The 18,226-nt window shown below is 33.2% G+C and overlaps 1 protein-coding gene across 1 annotated transcript in view; it reads left to right on the forward strand.

The window, feature by feature from the left end:
• The window catches only part of COG6 (component of oligomeric golgi complex 6), a 97,261-nt gene that overhangs the window by 24,260 nt on the left and 54,775 nt on the right, over positions 1 to 18,226 (forward strand). Inside the window, exons 7-13 of the mRNA XM_017854154.1 lie at positions 1,801 to 1,883; positions 2,242 to 2,312; positions 4,429 to 4,522; positions 9,421 to 9,549; positions 9,626 to 9,717; positions 11,965 to 12,029; positions 16,901 to 16,992. Coding sequence (XP_017709643.1) covers positions 1,801 to 1,883; positions 2,242 to 2,312; positions 4,429 to 4,522; positions 9,421 to 9,549; positions 9,626 to 9,717; positions 11,965 to 12,029; positions 16,901 to 16,992 — 626 coding nt within the window. The remainder of the gene's footprint in view (positions 1 to 1,800; positions 1,884 to 2,241; positions 2,313 to 4,428; positions 4,523 to 9,420; positions 9,550 to 9,625; positions 9,718 to 11,964; positions 12,030 to 16,900; positions 16,993 to 18,226) is intronic.

The following is an 18,226-nucleotide window of genomic DNA, read 5'->3' on the forward strand; positions in this document are numbered from 1 at the left end:
TAATGCGTGTACTTTTTAAAAAGTCAGAGTCAATAAAGATTATAGAAAGAAAATCTATGTCACCTATTTTACTCTTCCTCACCCCTAGGTCTTTTGTCAACCATTTTCAATGTTATTAGTTGCTTCTTTTGTAAATTCTATATTCTAGATCTATAGTTAAAAAGAATATGCTTTGATTATCTATGTTAACTATTTTCTGTTGATTCTCTGTTGTGAAATGTGAGGATTTAGCCTTCTACCCACTCTGTCTCCTCCCCCAACACAGATAGTACACACATATGTTCTCTTTATCTCCTTCATACATCATAGTACAGTTAGACCACATTTTCTATTTTCTTTTTCTTTGAGACAGGGTCTCGCTCTGTCACTCAGGCTGGAGTGCAGTACCATGAGCACAGCTCACTGCAGCCTCAACCTCCCAGGCTCAAGTGATCCTCCCACCTCAGCCTCCCAGGTAGCTAGGATGACAGGCATGCACCACCACTCCTGGCTGATGTTCTTAATTTTAATTTTTAGTAGAGACAGGGCTCACTGTGTTGCCCAGCCTGGTCTTAAACTCCTTAGCTCAAGCGATCTGCCTACCTTGGCCTTTCAAAGTGCTGGGACTACAGGTCTGAGCCGTAGTACCTACCACACATTTTTTATTTTCATTACAATGACATTACAGTGATTGAATGTTCTTTCTTTTATAACTTTGTGTCTTTCCTTGGGTTAGAAATCGCTTATTTTTTCATCTAATTAATTTTTTAAGCGATTCCATTCTTTCCAAACTGGCTGACAGTATTATAAAACCTCTCAAAATGTTAAATAACAAGAAAAAGTTTCATTTCTTTATTTTTTCTTGAAGACATTAATAATTTTTCCAAAAAGGAATCTTTTGGTCTTCTAGCTGGGAAGAGCTGTAAACTTAAGCCTGTCGTCATCATTGTGGGATCAGAGGGCAAGAAGGGTTCTTGAGGTGGGGAAGGGTTCTCACTGAGTGTCTCTGAGTAGGTATCACTTTTACTGGCTTGGCTAAAATGGAACTGGTCATTTGGGTGTAGAGAGGTAAATAGGTGAGATGATTAATAGAGATATTATGTATTAGTATGTACTGTCCTCATGTTTTGAGGAACTTTGTGCTTTTGAAATATTTGATATATCATTTTTTTCTTCCCTTGGTAGAAATTAGAAAAAGAAGATTATTATTATTATTATTATTATTTTAAGGTTTATCCATCAAAGAAAAATAACACATCCATTATTTTTCATGGGTGGAACACTATTTGTGGCACTCTGAAACCTAAGCCTCCAGTACATTTAAATATCAGTCAACAGTTTGGCATCTGTCACCTCCTATATATTTAACTTTGCATTCTACTCTTGGACGAGGGAGCAAGAATGAGTATACAACAGATATGTAAAACATCATCTTGAGCAATAAGAAAGCCAGGCTTAAGTAATAAGATGGGTAATACACAGTATGTTTTTTTTAATTTACTAATTTTTAGTTTTGCATTTCTCATTAGACTATGTACACTTCTTGAGGACAGGGATTTTTGTCTTTATAAATTTTGTATTCCTGGCAACTGTCCACACTATTTGGCACGTAGTAGGAACTGGGTTAATTTGTTAATATGTCTTAAGATGTGAATAAATACCAGTTACATCATCTATGAAAACTTAGGGAAAGTTGAGATCAGTATAGGAAGTCTTCGTTAAAATAGGTGAGTTTGTTTGCCCTTGGCAGTGACCTTTCAGTTTTAAATAATGTAATTTTGCCCGAAGCCTGGACATAAAGTCACATTCTTAATTTTAAAGGAGTTTTTCAAGGCACTTGGAAGAGTAAAACAGATTCATAATGATGTCAAAGTTCTCTTGCGTACAAATCAACAAACGGCAGGGTAAGTAACTACTCGCTGAACTAATTGCATTGCTGCTTATGTTTCCAAAATTTTAAAGATATTCTAGATTGTTTGTGAAGCTATATAGCGTTTTGTGAAATAGAAGTTTAGTCTTTATTTATCTTTAGAGAATAGTGAAGTTATACCCTGACAGGTTTAGGCTAAAACAGCAGTTGATAAGTAAGTGATGGTTAAAATGTGACATTTACTTAATTGTAGAAAATTATTGAAAAATCATTCCATAAAATGATAAAAAGTTAATATGCTGTAATATGTAATATGCAAACAAAATAATTAGGTGCTTAGATGTAGCTGTTGACTAAGATTTAAATTATAATAAATCTTTAATTTTTTTTAGTTTAGAAATTATGGAACAGATGGCCTTACTTCAAGAAACGGCTTATGAAAGACTTTACCGATGGGCTCAAAGTAAGTGATTTATTTTATGTTGTCTAGATTCATGAACATTTGTAGTTGTTTTTTAAAATTTTACTTGGTCTTTGATATATTTTGATTTTAGTAGTCAAAACATTTTTTAAATAAAATTGTATTTGATTTTAAATTTTACTTGGTCTTTGATGCATTTTGATCTAGTAATCAAAATACTTTAAAACAGAAAACAGACTTCAAGTTTGAACACACTGTTTTTGTATTTGTATCATGAGCACCTGCTATCGGCCAAGCAGTATGCTTGATTAAGTATGAGAATAAAAACATGAAGACAGTTTCTGCCCTAGATTATCTTAAAGCAGATTAGGTGTCTCTTGTTGTTTACATAACTGTAAAGTTGTAAGTGGTAAATTGATTTTCTGCTGTTGCTGTAGCAAATTATTACAAACTTAATGGCTTAAAACAACACATATTTATTGCCTTACTCCTCTGTAGGTCAGAAATCAGACGTGGTTCTCACTATGCTAATATCTGAATGTTGGTAGACCTACATTTGTTTCTGTAAGCTCTAAGGGATAATCTGTTTCCTTGCTCATTCAGTTAGTTGGCAGAATTCAATTCCTTGTGTTTGTAGGATTGAGGTCTGTGTTTCCTTGCTGGCTGTCACTGAGGGTTTTTCCCAGTTCCTAGAGGCTGCCTGCATTCTTTGGCTTGCGGCCCCTTCCTCCGTCTTCCAAGTCAGCCAGCAATGTCAGGTCAAGTCATTTTCTCATGTTGATTCTCTCCTGCCTCATCTTCCATCTCATATCTCTAACTTTTCTGCCAGCTACTTACATTGTGAGGCCTGTGTGATTACCTTGGACCCACTTGGGTAATCTGAGAAAATCTCTCCATTTTAAGGTCTACTACCTTAATTTCATTTATAAAGTCCCTTTTGCCATGTAAGGTTACATATTCACAGATTCCAGGGATTAGGATGTGGACATCTTTGGAGGGCCATTATTTTGCTTACCAGGAATGCTTTATTTGCTTTAGATTTGTTTGAAAATGTTTCAATAGACATTTTGCAAATAGCCTATTAAAACCAGAGAAGATACTTAAAACAAACAAGCACGGAACAGGAGCACATATTTTAATAGGTGTTACCAATGAACTGTTGGAAGGGGTTGGAATTAAATTTAGTTAACCAGCTACTCCTGTACTATGCTCTGCAAATGGAATTCTCTGGTCTGGTTGGTTAAGTCTTTATCTCTAAAACCTGTTTGTTTTTCTACCTGTCTCCTTCTTTACACTGTTTGCTTCCATCTGGAGTGTTATCTGCCTTTCTCTCGTTGCATCTCATTGTATTTTTTTCATATATGTCTTATCTCACTAGTTTTTTACTTTCTCAAAGGCATGGACATTGACTCAAATTTCTTTGTGTTTCCACAACATCTTACATAGTGGCTCCCAACTGTGGGCCTCTGTCTTGTGGAGACTATGAAGACGTTTTAAGATGTCTTCAATTCTCTGTGCATATTTTGTTTTCAGTCAGTGCATGCTAGAAAGTATACTGCCAGTGTGAAGTCCTTGTGTACCAAAGGTTGGGAATTTCTGAGAAGTTCTAAATTTGAATGTACTAGGCACTTGTGAGCATGTTATAGATAAAATTAGAACAATAAAGAAAAGTTGGTGTAGAGATTTTTAAGAGTTTAAAATTCAAACTCTTTTGAAATTATAATTGTATCACTATATATTGGTTAACCACATTAACAATTTTAGCAAACTGCTTAAAGATTGCGTCTTAGGGAAGGAACTGATAATATATTTTTAGTGCTCCTCCCTGCCTCCCTAATAATGTCATGTGTATGGCAGTTGTTAGGAAATACTTGTTCATTGGTTGGTTTTTTCAGAACTCTAGTTTTTTATAATAATAAAATACAGCTTTGGGGTATACCTGATAGCATATGTGGTCATTTAAAGTTATATAACTACTTAAGCTTAACTTTTTAGTTTGGTTGACAGCATAAATTAGTTTTTGATTGGTGTATCTAGGTGTTTCTGAGGATTTTTTTTATGGGGTGTTTGCCATAGAATTTAGACTCCTGGAATGCAACAGACATAATAAACATCTAAGCTGAATTTAACAAAAGTTATAATGTTAATTATATTTCAGATGAATGCAGAACATTGACACAAGAGTCATGTGACATATCTCCAGTATTGACACAGGCAATGGAAGCCCTGCAGGACAGACCTGTCTTATATAAGTTGGTGACTTTTTCTTAATTAAAAAAGAAGGTCTACTTTTCTTTTGATAATTTACTTTAAATATCAGTATTATCAAAAGCATATATAATAGTTTGAGTAATATTTATAATAATTGACAACAATATTATTCACCTTAACTTGAATTTGTTTCATGGGATATCAGCTTATTTGAATTTTACATACTATAGAATACAATATGGAAAGAGAAACCAAAGTGTTTCTGTATCTAGACTACCTCTTATTTATATAGAGGTTCAGTGACTTTTCCCCCATCATCTCATTAACTCCCTTAGAATTGTAAGTAACTAAAACTCCTATATGAATCCTTCCCTACAGAGACTGAAGTCATACCAGAACTGAGAAATATGGTTATGCAGAGATGAAAAAAAGAATATTTAATATCAAGGTTCTATGAATAGGATTTAGGAAGAGAGGGCCCAGGTCTTTGATCTCATAACTGATGCCAAATAAGAGCCATGTGGTAATGCTTTGGATAAGAATTTAATGCATTTTATATTTGTTGATATGTTTATTATTTTATATTTTAATTTTATTTGCTTAATTTTATAAAATAAAAGTAAATTCTTTAATGCCTAGAGTAGTATGAGCATAAGCTTTAGGTAGATGTAAGGGTTCATGATATTAACAATTCTGAAAATAGGAAACCAGGGGACTCTTACCAAGGTAGTACATCCTGCTCTGAATCATCCCTTTCAGTTTCTGCTTATACTATTTTTAGAGGACCTTCCCATTACTTTCTGATTGGAACACTACTTATCCTATCATAAGGTCACTGAACACAAATGCTGAACAACTGTGTAAAATAATAACACCCCAGTGCTACTTATTGAGTACTATGTGTTAAGCACCATTTTACATTCTAGAAACACAGCTTCAGTAAAGCACTACCCTCAAACTGCTTTATTTTATGGAACTGGAGATAAACAAATGCATTTTAATTGAATATACTAATTGCTAGTCTAGAAGTTATGTCCCAGATGCTGTGTGGCTCAAGTATTCTGAGGTAGGGGAAAGAGTGAACATCAGTGAAAGTTTCCTATGGAATTAGGTATAAAGTGAGTTCTGAAGGCTGAATAGGCATTTTCCTAGAAGTAAAGGAAGAACAGTTTCCAGGTTGAGGAAACAGTAATGCAAAGATATACATTGAGAGAACATGCACCTTTGGGAAATTAATTGCAAAACCTTGCCCTGGCTATTGAATTAGGAGCAATAGCTGGATCATAATAGCCCTGAACGTTGTGCATATACATATGATAAGTTAATGTTTACCATTGATCAGCAGCGTAGCAGTTCTTTGAAATTTCTTTCCCAACCTTTTCACTTTAACATATTGGCATTGATTATGAGTCTTTTAGCACTTAAAACATTTAGTGTTTGATTTTAACAACTGTTGCATTGTCTGCAGATTAATATTTATTCACAAGGTTAATCTTTAAAAAAAAAAAAAAGCCTTTGTGTGTTTTGGGCACCTGAAAACAACAGCTGACTTCTGCCATGCAAATAAATTTTTACTAAATTATAGTTCTTTATCGAAACTTGGAAAGGAGCAATATTAAATGCTTAAAAGGTGGGCTCTTGAGTCAAATTTCTTTAAGAAGTCCTTGTACCTTTATAAGCTTCAGTTTCCTTCGCTGTAAAATGAAGATAATAATAGTGCCTATTTTACAGGGTTGATGTGAAGATTAAGTTAGATTGTTCACTTAAGGCACTTAGTGTGATGCTTGGTACATCACTAAATTTTAGATATTGTTTTTATTTTGAGAGGAGGTGACTAGAAAGCTGTCAACTAAAGAGGGGTGTATTTGAGGGCTATGTGGCAATCAGGGAAAAAGCTTGAAAGATAAAGAATGGAACTATAATGGAGAGGCACAGAAGGTTTATCTGTGAAGGGCATATGCTAAGAAGCAGGAGGGCAGTAATGGCAATTCGGAAGATTTTAAGAGACATTTAGAACTTGAGTGGGGGAGTAAGTTTTTAAGACCAGATGATTAGAACAAGATAAATGCTAAAAAAGAGAAAATTGGCCTTTCATTGAGTAATTATTTTCAAAGTGGTAGTTTCCTTACATTTAGGGAAAACTTAATAATGTGTCATGCTAACCACCAGATGGCACTATATGAACTTAATAAGTAATGTATAAAAGCTTCACTGTCCATTATTGTGTCTCAAATAACGTAAGTATTATAGACAAGAAAAATGTCAATTATTGAAGTCCCTGGGGAAAGTTGCCATTATTCAGTGTTTCTTATGTAGTATATAACTGGAATGCTAATGCATTACTGACTTTTAATAATAAATCATGTACAATTATAAATGGAAGTGAAAAAATTTGGTAATTCCTTTGGTAAGCCTTTAGAATATAAGTTATTTTAAAATGTAGTAATATGTACAATGCTGATTTTTCTTCCTTCTTTATGTATTTGTTGTATTTCAAAGAGGCACTTCTATACTGTTATCTTTTAATTTGCTTTTTGATAAAAAAATTTTCTCCTTTTAATTTGTTTTTTGACCAGAATTTCTTTAATGGTAGCTAAACACGATTTTTGAAATGAGACTTTTAATTTTAACTAGGGGTATTTGAGAATATCTACATAATTTGAACATTCCCCCTGAAAAGGCTCCATTTTGAATTTTGATTATTGTTGGAAGAATGTCTGATTTTGGTCAAAGAATTTTTCTTCTGTCTCTGGGCCTTCCCAGGATGTTTCATGTCTAAAGATATTGAAGGTTCATGTGGCTTATGCTGTTTTTGCTTTAAATTATATTTGTTCTATAGGAGGATTGACATTAATATTAATGTTTATTGATATTGTGTAGTATTAAACAGATGAAATTCCAGTGTTTGCTAGGCTTGGTAATTTACCCCCTATATAAGATACCAGTAGATTCACTGGATTCTGTTACAACTGTGGTCCCAGTGGACAGTCCTAGAAACAAATTATGCTGTTTATTTTTACTATGGTTAGCAGGGTCTTGGGAATGAGGATTAGCTTTATATACTTAAAAAGTTAAACATTTGTGAATTTTGTGCTGTGATAAGCAGTCATAAGTTCATTATTTCAGAGAATCATTTAAAAGATGGCATTCTTCACACTAAATGGATTTATAATTTAAGAGCATGAGGGAAAAAATAGCAATGAGCATTTTGGTTCTAATTTGTTTAAAAAATAGAAAGTAAATGCAAGGCAATTATGCACTTTAGCAAAACTTAGCTGGATATTGCACTTTCCCTTTTCTGTACTAGTATGTCACCACAGGGAATCTCAAAACCATTTCTTTTTAACAGAAAACAAACACACAAAGAACCATAGTCTAGTTAATAGTAAACAGTCCTCAAAAAAGGTTCATATTCCTAAATATTTATAGCTATTTGCCAGTTCTACCGACTTTCTCTTTTATTTGGAAGTAAACCATCTTTCACATGTTTACCAAAATGTGGATTTTTCATCCAATTAACAGCATATGAAAGAAAGCTATGTAGCCTAAGATATTAATTATTTTGGTATCTTGGGAAGTTTTGGTAATTTTTGTTTATATATAGAAATTAAAGAATTATTGACATAATTCTTAAAATTTAGTATGGTAGAATACTGTTTAGAGGTTTACAAGTTAGTCTAGAATCTGCTGACGTCAGACTGCTAAAATATATTTTGTTTTTCTTTATACTTTTAAAATGGAAAGAACTTTCAGTTGAGGGATGGATGTCAGGAGTGGTGGTGATAATGGGAAACAAGGCTGAATCAAGTCAAAGAAATGGGTACTACAGAGAGCTCCAGGCCCTTTTTATAAATTGAATCCCAAATTGTCCCATTCCCCAGTTAAAAGCTGTCCTTCCCTACCAGTTCCTTCACCTTAGAAAGCCTTTCCATGCCTTTTCCATTATAATAGGTGACTTCTTAATACATGTTTTTTAAAAAGGTATTTGCTTGTATATGTGATTGGTCAGTAAATTTAAGGAACATCTATTATGTCTAATATTGGAGTCAAAATAAGCTTTTAAAATCGATAGCAATTTTAGAGCAAAATTTGGTGATAATTGTGATAGTATGTATAAAGAAGACTTTTAATGTAGAAGAGAAAATCTCAATTTTTGAACTGCAGAATTCTTCTATCTTTTTCTGAGACAGGGTCTTGCTCTGTGGCTTAGGCTGGAGTATAGTGGAGCAGTCACTGCTAACTGTAGCCTGAATCTCAGAGGCTCAAGTGATCCCTGTAACTCAGCCTCCCGAGTAGCTGGGACTATAGACATGCACCACCATGCCTGGCTATTTTTTTTTTTTTTTAATCATGAGAAAGGGTCTCATTATTTTGACCAGCCTGGTCGCTAACTCCTGGACTCAAGTGCCCACCTTCCTCGGCCTCCCAAAGTGGTGGGATTGCAGGTGTGAAGCACCACACCCAGCCTTGGATTGCAGAGTTCTAATTATAATCAGCTTTTGAGAACTGTTATGACTTTATGTAAAACAGTAGAGCATCGTTTTAGACTATAAATATACTGAAATATACTGAAACCTAATATACTGAATATACTGAAACCTAAAAAGTTAAACCTAAAAAGTTAAGTCTTCCCACCTTGGCTTGATTTTCCTACTTTTACTATGTCCATTGCTTTATCCCTTATTACTGCTGCCTCTGCTTTAGTCCCATATTCCAGCATTGTTTCTTAGGAGGGGTAAAAGTTTTTACTTTTTGATTCAATTTTCAATGCCGAAGTTATCTCTTAAATATTTTTTTATTGTTTGAAAGCAGTGTTGCTTGACCAAATGCCTAAAAGAGCTTTAAGTACTTGCTTGTCTCAGAAATTGCATGAATAGTCTGATATAGCCACTAGAGACAAAGAACCCCAACCATTTTTTATACAACTTGTTTCTTCTAGATATACCTTAGATGAATTTGGAACAGCCAGAAGAAGTACAGTTGTTCGTGGATTTATTGATGCGCTCACAAGAGGGGGCCCCGGAGGTACACCTAGACCAATTGAAATGCACTCTCATGACCCTTTGAGGTATAGTAATCAGACAGCAGAAGAGGAGTTGATGTTTTTCCAAAGGAAATCTTTATTAACATTTAGTTTTCATTAGGTATGTGGGAGATATGCTGGCTTGGCTCCATCAAGCTACTGCTTCTGAAAAGGAACACCTTGAAGCTCTCTTAAAGCATGTAACTACGCAAGGTGGGTCCACCGATTGCATTGCTAATGCCTAAATATGGAAAATAACACAACCATCTCTGTTTCTACTCTTGTTGCCATCTTCTTCACTTAGATAAACACCTTGATGGTACAATAAGTGTCCTGATTAGTTTTTCTCTTCTCTAGATTCTCCCTCATTCTGCTAATAGACTTTCTCTTCCATCACCTTTGTCCTGTCACTCAACTGTTCAGTTTTATAGTGAACCCTAATGACCTTCCATATCAAACCTAGATGCCTCTGTGGCACTTTTAAGAAATTTCTGGAATATCTAGCATACATTTTCTCAAATCCTCTGCATGACGCTTTAAAGGTACAAGGTGGTGTTATCTTAGTTTTATCTGTGTGTAAACAGGCTGAGTGACTTGTTTAAGGTCTTTAAGCTACTAATTCTTTCATTTCTGCTACCCAACCTCTTTTTTCATTCTCATGACACTGTTTTAAAATTTTAAAACAATTATCATATCTGTTAGTATGTTTCTGCATTGCTATAAAGGAATACCTAAAGCTTGGTAATCTATAAAGAGGTTTAATTTGACTCACAGTTCTGCAGGCAGTAGAGGAAGCATGATGCCAACATCTGCTTCTGGTGAAGGCCTCAGGAAGCATAGAGTCATGGTGGAAGGTGAAAGGGGGAAGAACCAGCATGTCATATGGTGACTGAGGGAGCAAGACAGAGAGATGGGAGGTGCCACACACTTTTAAGCAACACTGACTGTTGTGAGGATAGCACCAAGCCATTCATAAGAGATCCACTCCCATAACCCAAACCTCTCCCACCAGGCCCCACCTCCGACATTGGGGATTACATTTCAACATGAATTTAGAGGGGAAAAACATCCAAACTACATCACCATATATACAATGTACTTAAAATTTTTGTCTTGATGTCAAGGAAGAAAAATAACTGTAGTTGAGAGTTGCTGATGTCTTGCTTACAGAATTCCAAATCTTCTTAGTTGTGATTACCTAAAGAGGCCTGTTTTAGAGTTTGAGGGTTTAGTGTATGTATGATTTTAAAATGTTCTATTTTTGATAGGAAGTTAAGAGAGACACTGTGGCTTGATATCACTTGACTGTTTTACATAGCTCAGCCACACGTCTCTGTGGTTCACATTATCTGCAAGATGAGTCAGTGTTATGGTGGTAATACTAACCTCATAGATTCTAACTCTTCAGTATCAAGATTAGACTCAGCATATGTTAGATTGGCACAAAGTGTGCATTGTTAGGTTCTCTTTCTGTTGTTATTCTCATTACCCCATTTAAATAAATGTGTTTCCTTAAAGATGTTTTAGAAAAGTATATATGAGGCAGTGTTAAGAAAGAAAATAGATTGTAGTTAGATGAAGTAGGTTATTCTACAGGAATGACTTCAGTCTTCTGGGCTCTGTAAAAATGAAGGTGGTTACAAGCAGTAAATGTCAAGTACCCAGCACAGAGCTTGATAAATAGTTGGTGTTTGGAAAATACCAGTTTTTCTGTAAGATTTCAAGGTGTATTTTCAACTTTATACCCTCAGTGTATGTGCTAAGCAGTACTGCCTGGAACAAGATGTTTGTAAAATAAATGCTAATACATCTTGGCATCACTTCATTCAATGAATACATTTCAGACTTTTTTTTTCTCTGTCTTATAAATTTAATCTTTTTCACAAAGAAATATTCATTTTATTAACTCAAAATCAAATGAATTAAGGCTTTCTAGACACATATTAGGTATTATCACAATTAGTAATATGTTAACACAATTAGTAATGTCCCAAGAGATATCAAACTTACTAAAATATTGTTATGGTTAATTTTTTTTTTTTTTTTTTTTGAGATGGAGTCTCATTCTGTCGCCCAGGCTAGAGTACAGTGGTGCAAGCTTGGCTCACTGTAAGCTCTGCCTCCCAGGTTCACACCATTCTCCTGCCTCAGCCTCCCAAGTAGCTGGGACTACAGGCGCCCGCCACCACGCCTGGCTAATTTTTTGTATTTGTAGTAGAGACGGGGTTTCACCATGTTAGCCAGGATGATCTTGATCTCCTGATCTTGTGATCCAGCCAACTCGGCCTCCCAAGGTGCTGGGATTACACGCGTGAGCCACCACGCCTGGCCCTGTTATGGTTATTTTAAAAGTTATTAGTGCCATTAATTATATGTATTATATATTATTTGTTTTTTGAACTTATATGAAGCAAGGTATAATATGGAAACAAATATTAATTATGTAGTAATTAATTTTAGGTGTTGAAGAAAATATTCAAGAAGTTGTTGGGCATATCACTGAAGGTGTGTGCAGGCCTCTAAAGGTAAAATATTTTGTTTTTACATATGCTATATGGTACCTGGTTAAATTATTACCTTATTTGTAGGAACTTAAGAAACTGATACCAGCTCAAATACAATCTATAATTTTTTCAAATTAGCACACTAATGTAGATGAATAAGAAACATTTTAAAATAATAATTGCCAGTTTTCTCTCTGACAAAGAAAATTGGAAATATTTGTAGTTTACATATATTGACCTATTTTTTACAGATTATATTTCCTGTAGTAATTTTTCTTACTCAAGTGAGAAAAAAATCTATTAAATTTAAATAGCAAATCTATGAACTCTTAACAGAGAGATTTACTAAGAATATTTTGTTTACTTGATTGCTTCAAACATAGAAGAGTTTTTGCTTATAGCAGTAAATAATGATTAATCCAAGGATAAAATAATATGTATTGGTATTAGCAATACTATTTATAGTACAAGGAACAGAATTTGGAATCAAATTTGAGTTAGAATTCCCATATTGCCACTTAATTGTGTTTACTTATTCTATCTGCTTAACTCTTCTGCACCTGAATTATGCTCCCATGGAACCTGTATGTTAAAACATCTATCATCCAGGGTTGTTGTGAGGATGACTGTGTAGATGAAGTACATAGTTTATGACACTTACTAAGTATTTAGCAGATGGTAAATACCTTTATTTTCCTTTATTAATATTTAGAGAATACTTGGCAATTGTTGGTTTACTTTTCCTTGTAAACCAATTTCCTTGATTGACTTCAATTTCGTACATGGAAATTGAAATCCAGAAGTTTAATTATTTTTTTCAAGAAATGAACTTTAAAATTAATTTTGTTTTATTTCTAAGGTTTTTTTTTTTTTTTTTTTTTTTTGTATATGTTCTAGGCAAGGAAATCTCAGATGACACACTTTGTGACAACTGACTATATTGACAAATTTAACTATTACTCTAACTTGATCTCATAGGACCTAACTGTATATTCAGAAATAAATATACAGAAACTGTATATTCAGAAATAAATGGCGAAGTATCTTGAAATTATTTACTTATTTCTCCCAAATGAAATATTTACTTGTCATAGTTTGATGTAGACATATATAACTTATATAAATGTTGTTTATTTTGTATGCTGGTAGTTACTGGAAAGATAGAAGAAGAGGAGGAATAAAATGAGATTTATTTTGCTATGCTTTTATACCTTTTTATAACTTCATATAGTTATAAACTTTGATAAAGTGACTAGGTAAAAGATAAAGTAAATTTTACTTTATCTGCCTTACCTCCCCCCCTTCCTTGCTTGTGTAATTATGTTTCTTTTACAGCTATTCTTTCTTTTTTAAAAAAAATTTTAATTTATAATTTTGTGGCTACATAGTAGGTGTATGCTTTTCCTTTTCTTTTAAAAAGTAATTGTGTAAATATTATAATTTTAGAATCTAAGGGTTATAGTGGACTTTTCATTTTCCTGTCCTGGTTTGAGTAAGAATTATTATATCAAAAATGTTTAAACTAATACCAACCACTTATATAAAGACATTATATACTGAAGTCTGCTTTTGTTTTAAAATGTACTTAGAAATTCTCACTTCATCTTCCTTAAATGTACATACTCAGAAAGATCTTTATGACAATTGTAGGACCTTACTGTGATCTGCTGGCAAATTTAAATATAAGATGCCAAAGGGAAAGAAGACACTAGTAAGCAAACAAGTATCTTTTTGTGGTAAAATGAAGAAAAATTCCTTTTCTGAAATGACAGAAACTTGAAATCTTTCCATATGATGATAATATGTATTGCATACTCCAGAGAATATTTAGCAGGTGTTCACAATAGTTACATATCAAATTAGCTTGATAGTGATATATAATCCAGCAACTTCATACCTCCCTTCCTTTTATACTGATAGACAGTGTTACACTGTTTTAAGAATTTTTTTTCTGTATGACTTTATTTGGTGGTTATATTTTCAGTGATATAGTTGTTAGATGAGGAAAAAATTTTGACTTTTAATGTTTCCTTTTGTAATTACAATTCTGAATTTTTCTAGTGATCAATCTGCTTTTATAATCTCACTCATACAAAATTTCTTCTTCCTAATTGATAAGCAGCTAAACTTTTTCTAATGACATATGATATTGGATGTATGGCTACTTTTCTGTCCATTATTATTCCTTGTAGAAATGATTTTTTTTTTTAGAGTAAGAGATTTTGATTTTTAGAAGCACAAAGAAAAGGTTATAGTGGTAATGGGAGATAATCCTTGAGAAACTATATATTTGATTTATTCTACCTTGTTTAATCTTTTCTTTGTCTTAGTAAAGTGAAACATCATAGGTGGTAGATTAAATATTTGTAAATGTATGCATTAAGATAAGATCTGTAAACCTATTGCCAGTTTAAAGAATCGGTGCTCTAAGTTTAAGATTACATATGTTGTGTAGAGGATACTATTCATGGCTCATCAGCATCAACCCTATTACTTTGTACAAGTCTTTACTCCAAAATTGTAGCTAGAAAGATCAGAACCAATATATTAAATTTTTTTTTCAAGCCCATGGGTATAAAATGCTTCTTTTATGTGAATGTTTTAGATTGCTGAGAGATTACCAGCTATCATTTGAATTTTCTCTTTTAATAAAAACTTTAGGGTAGTATATGCTACAGACCTTAGATTATGGCGGGTTCTGTGAAAGCAGGCGTATGTAAAAGATCAATGGCATGGAAAATAAAGCTGAATATTATACACAACATAGTCATTGGGCCCTCAGATTGAGGTATACATAGGAACAGATGTCTACCCTGAGCAGCTGTCTGTGATACTAAGGTAAAGGAAATTAATCATCTTTTTTAGTCCTCCCTTCTTCCCGTGTCCCCTTCATGAACACAAACCCACTCTCTTTCTCTTGCTCTCACTTTTGCTCTAGCTGTCTCTCTGGCCTTGGAGAGGAGAGCCACTGTTCTTTTAGCTCTTCCCTGCCTTCTCTGCTGTCAGGGTGCCTGAAGCCCATTTTGCTGCTTTTAATATCTGTCTTTATGGTTGATGCTGCTTCCTTCTCACAATGCAGTTAGGATTTATTGAGTGCTTATGATGTGCCAGGATTTGTTCCAACACACTTTATATCTGAGCCATTATTCCCATTGCTGCTTTCCATCTCTGCTAATGATTTTTCCCTCCACTGTCATCACAGTGATAATTTCCAGCCCAGTTGCTGCTACCACCACTTCTTTGGTCTCTTTGACCTTTTTTACTTTTTACTTTTTGTTTCTCTTGTCTTTTGTTGTTTCTCCTGTGACTGTTGGGTTTTGCTGAAAATGGTTAGCCTCTTATATAGCCCTCAAAAGACAGAGTGTTTCTTTCTGTGTGGCAAACAAAGCATTCTTGGTGTATTATTTGTCAGTCTCCTGATTTTCCAGTCTTTCTCTGTTCTATTTTGTATTGTAGCTGTTGTATTGTTTATTGCCACTTTCCTTCAAAACCTTTGTATTCGAGAGAGATAGAAATTGGTTTTTTTTCCTTCCTTCCTCCCTTCCCTCTTTTATTTTCCTTTCTTTCTTTCTCTCTCTCCCCTCTTTTCTCTCTTTCTTAAGGGAGTTAGAACTAAGAATATTTTCTTGATGCCTCAAAATTCTGGAAGGCAGGTGGCCAGATAGCTGAGATGGTGTTTAAAATCTGCTAGTAAAGAGCTGTTTGCCTACAATTAACATTTTTTATATTTTTCTGTAATAATTATATTAAAATTAAGAAAATATCACTTATTGATATAACATATAATTTAAGTCACTGTTAAGGTCTTGGTTTAAAATAAATTATAATATGGAAAATATATTTTTTAAGTTCAAATGCCATTCATGATCCATGGTATTGTGGTAGTTAGATAGTGTATCACCTATACCAACAGATGAACCAATTTCATAAACATATTAATGTAAATGTAAATTGATTTCTGTAATCTAAGAGGCTTTTGTATGCAGATATGAAATCTTATTTTAGCAAATCATAGTTGTTTTATGACATGTGCCAAAATCTAAATACAGAGAAAGTTCAACTTTTAAAAGCATTTATTAAACATCTGTTGTGTGTATACTGTTCTACCAGATGTTACAGAGATGTAAAATAGGCAGAAGAAGACATAATGTCTATACTGTATTTGTATTTAGAAACTAGTTAGGAAAGCAAGAAGATATAATGTAAGCAATAGCTTAAGGGTAGATACAATATTTAGGTAAGCATTTATCAGTGTAGTTTAGATTATATTCATTAATAAGAGAAAAGAAAGATCAGTGAAGGATGAAATTTAATTAGAAAAAATTTGTATTTGCTAAATCTTGAGGCAGATGAAGTTAATCTTGAACTAGATCTGATTTTGCTCTGGTAGTCTTATAATTTGGCAAATATGTTGGTGCTAATTCAAGATTTGTCTACTTTTCTATTCTTTGATTAATAGACAAACTTGATATAATAATTTATAGACTGGAATTTTTTTTCTTGAATATTTGGCAATAAAGCAGTATGTTTTCATTGATAATCTGTTTTACGGATGTAGCAGTTGCCTTTACAATTTAGTATTGAACCATATTCCATTATATACTGGTGATAAATCTCAAATGATCTCAATGTATTGATATTTCTGGTAACAACTGGCTTGAACCAAATTCTGCAAATAATGGGTCAGTTTTTTTGTAGTGTATATCTATGTTAAAATGTTTGTTACTTTACTATCTTCTATGACTTACTACTCAGAAATTACTTAGGAGGCATTTTGTAATCTCTGCAATAATAAAATTGTGTCTTTGTTATTCAATTCATACCATATGTTATTAATGAAAAAAAGTTATACTTTTAAGAAATGTTTACTTTCCTCTCATGTATTTTAATAGGTTCGAATTGAGCAAGTAATAGTTGCTGAACCTGGGGCAGTTTTATTATATAAAATTTCTAATCTCCTCAAATTTTATCACCATACAATCAGGTAAGTGGAATGGCAAAATGTGCTTGCCAAATCCAATGTGATGTTTCTTTCAGTTACAGCACAGTATAAGATTTTTTTTTATATTGTGTATGGTAATTATACACTAAGTATAGACTAAGCATAACTAGTAGAACCTCCACACCATGTAAATCATTATATGCATATTATACATGCTATGCCTTAAGGTCTATTATTTCCTTTCTCCTTTTTTCTCCAAGCTAAACTACACACACACACACACACACACACACACACACAACTTATATAACAATATAAGTCTATAATGTAAGTCTTTATTGAGTCTTCCTGCATTAGTAAAAGACATGCAAGGCAACTAACGCAGCCACACCATATACTCACAATAGAGCATAGTGAATTAAATGTTCTATTCTGGATGTAAATAACCTAAATTCTTTAGCATTTAGTTTACTATAAGTGATAAAATAGAACCATAGCTTTATCTTCTCTACATACTGGCAACTTTATCTGATTAGGAACCACTCGTCTTATATAAAATGTCATCTTTGACTCCAAAATATGCATTCATTTTTGCTTTACATATGTCTGTTGGTGGTATACCCTTGAGTTTTATTATAACTGTCACTGTAAGACTGTTACATGTATCGTTATGTTAAAACAATGTCTTTCCAAGCCATATTTTTGATAGTTTTATGTTTTCTATTAAATAATTATTTAAAAATTACTTGTTATACAGTATGCCAGTATCAGGAATAGTAGGCCAACTATTAAAAATCTAAGAAGAATATAACTAACATTACCAGGAAAGGTTCAAGGAGCACTAGTTTACAGAGTACCAGAAAACTGGTAAGGTTATCACCTACCCCTTAGTGACAGACAGTAGCCACCCAGAACTTGACAGCTAAGAAGGGGATTTTACATCTTACTAGTAGATTTTCAAACAAAACTAACAAGCTGTAGTCTACAAAGCTGATCAGAGATAGGATTTGGATTAGTCCCTTAATATTTTAGATATAAACTTATTGTCATCGTTCCCATAATTCAAAAGCAATAAATTAGTTTCAGTTGTAATATTATAGCATCCTATAATAAGAGAATAATAAATACTTAGAAAACACAAGGGCAGCTGAAAGCTAGACATAGCAAATGCTGTGTTATAAAAAGATGCTGGTAAAATAATTTTTAAAATTGTTTATTTAATAATGTCCATGATGGGACTAAATAAAATTTATTATTTAAAGATATTGATATCTTA

The sequence above is a fragment of the Rhinopithecus bieti genome, unplaced genomic scaffold (assembly GCF_001698545.2).
Source record: "Rhinopithecus bieti isolate Rb0 unplaced genomic scaffold, ASM169854v2 scaffold_35538, whole genome shotgun sequence".
NCBI classification, from domain to species: domain Eukaryota; kingdom Metazoa; phylum Chordata; class Mammalia; order Primates; family Cercopithecidae; genus Rhinopithecus; species Rhinopithecus bieti.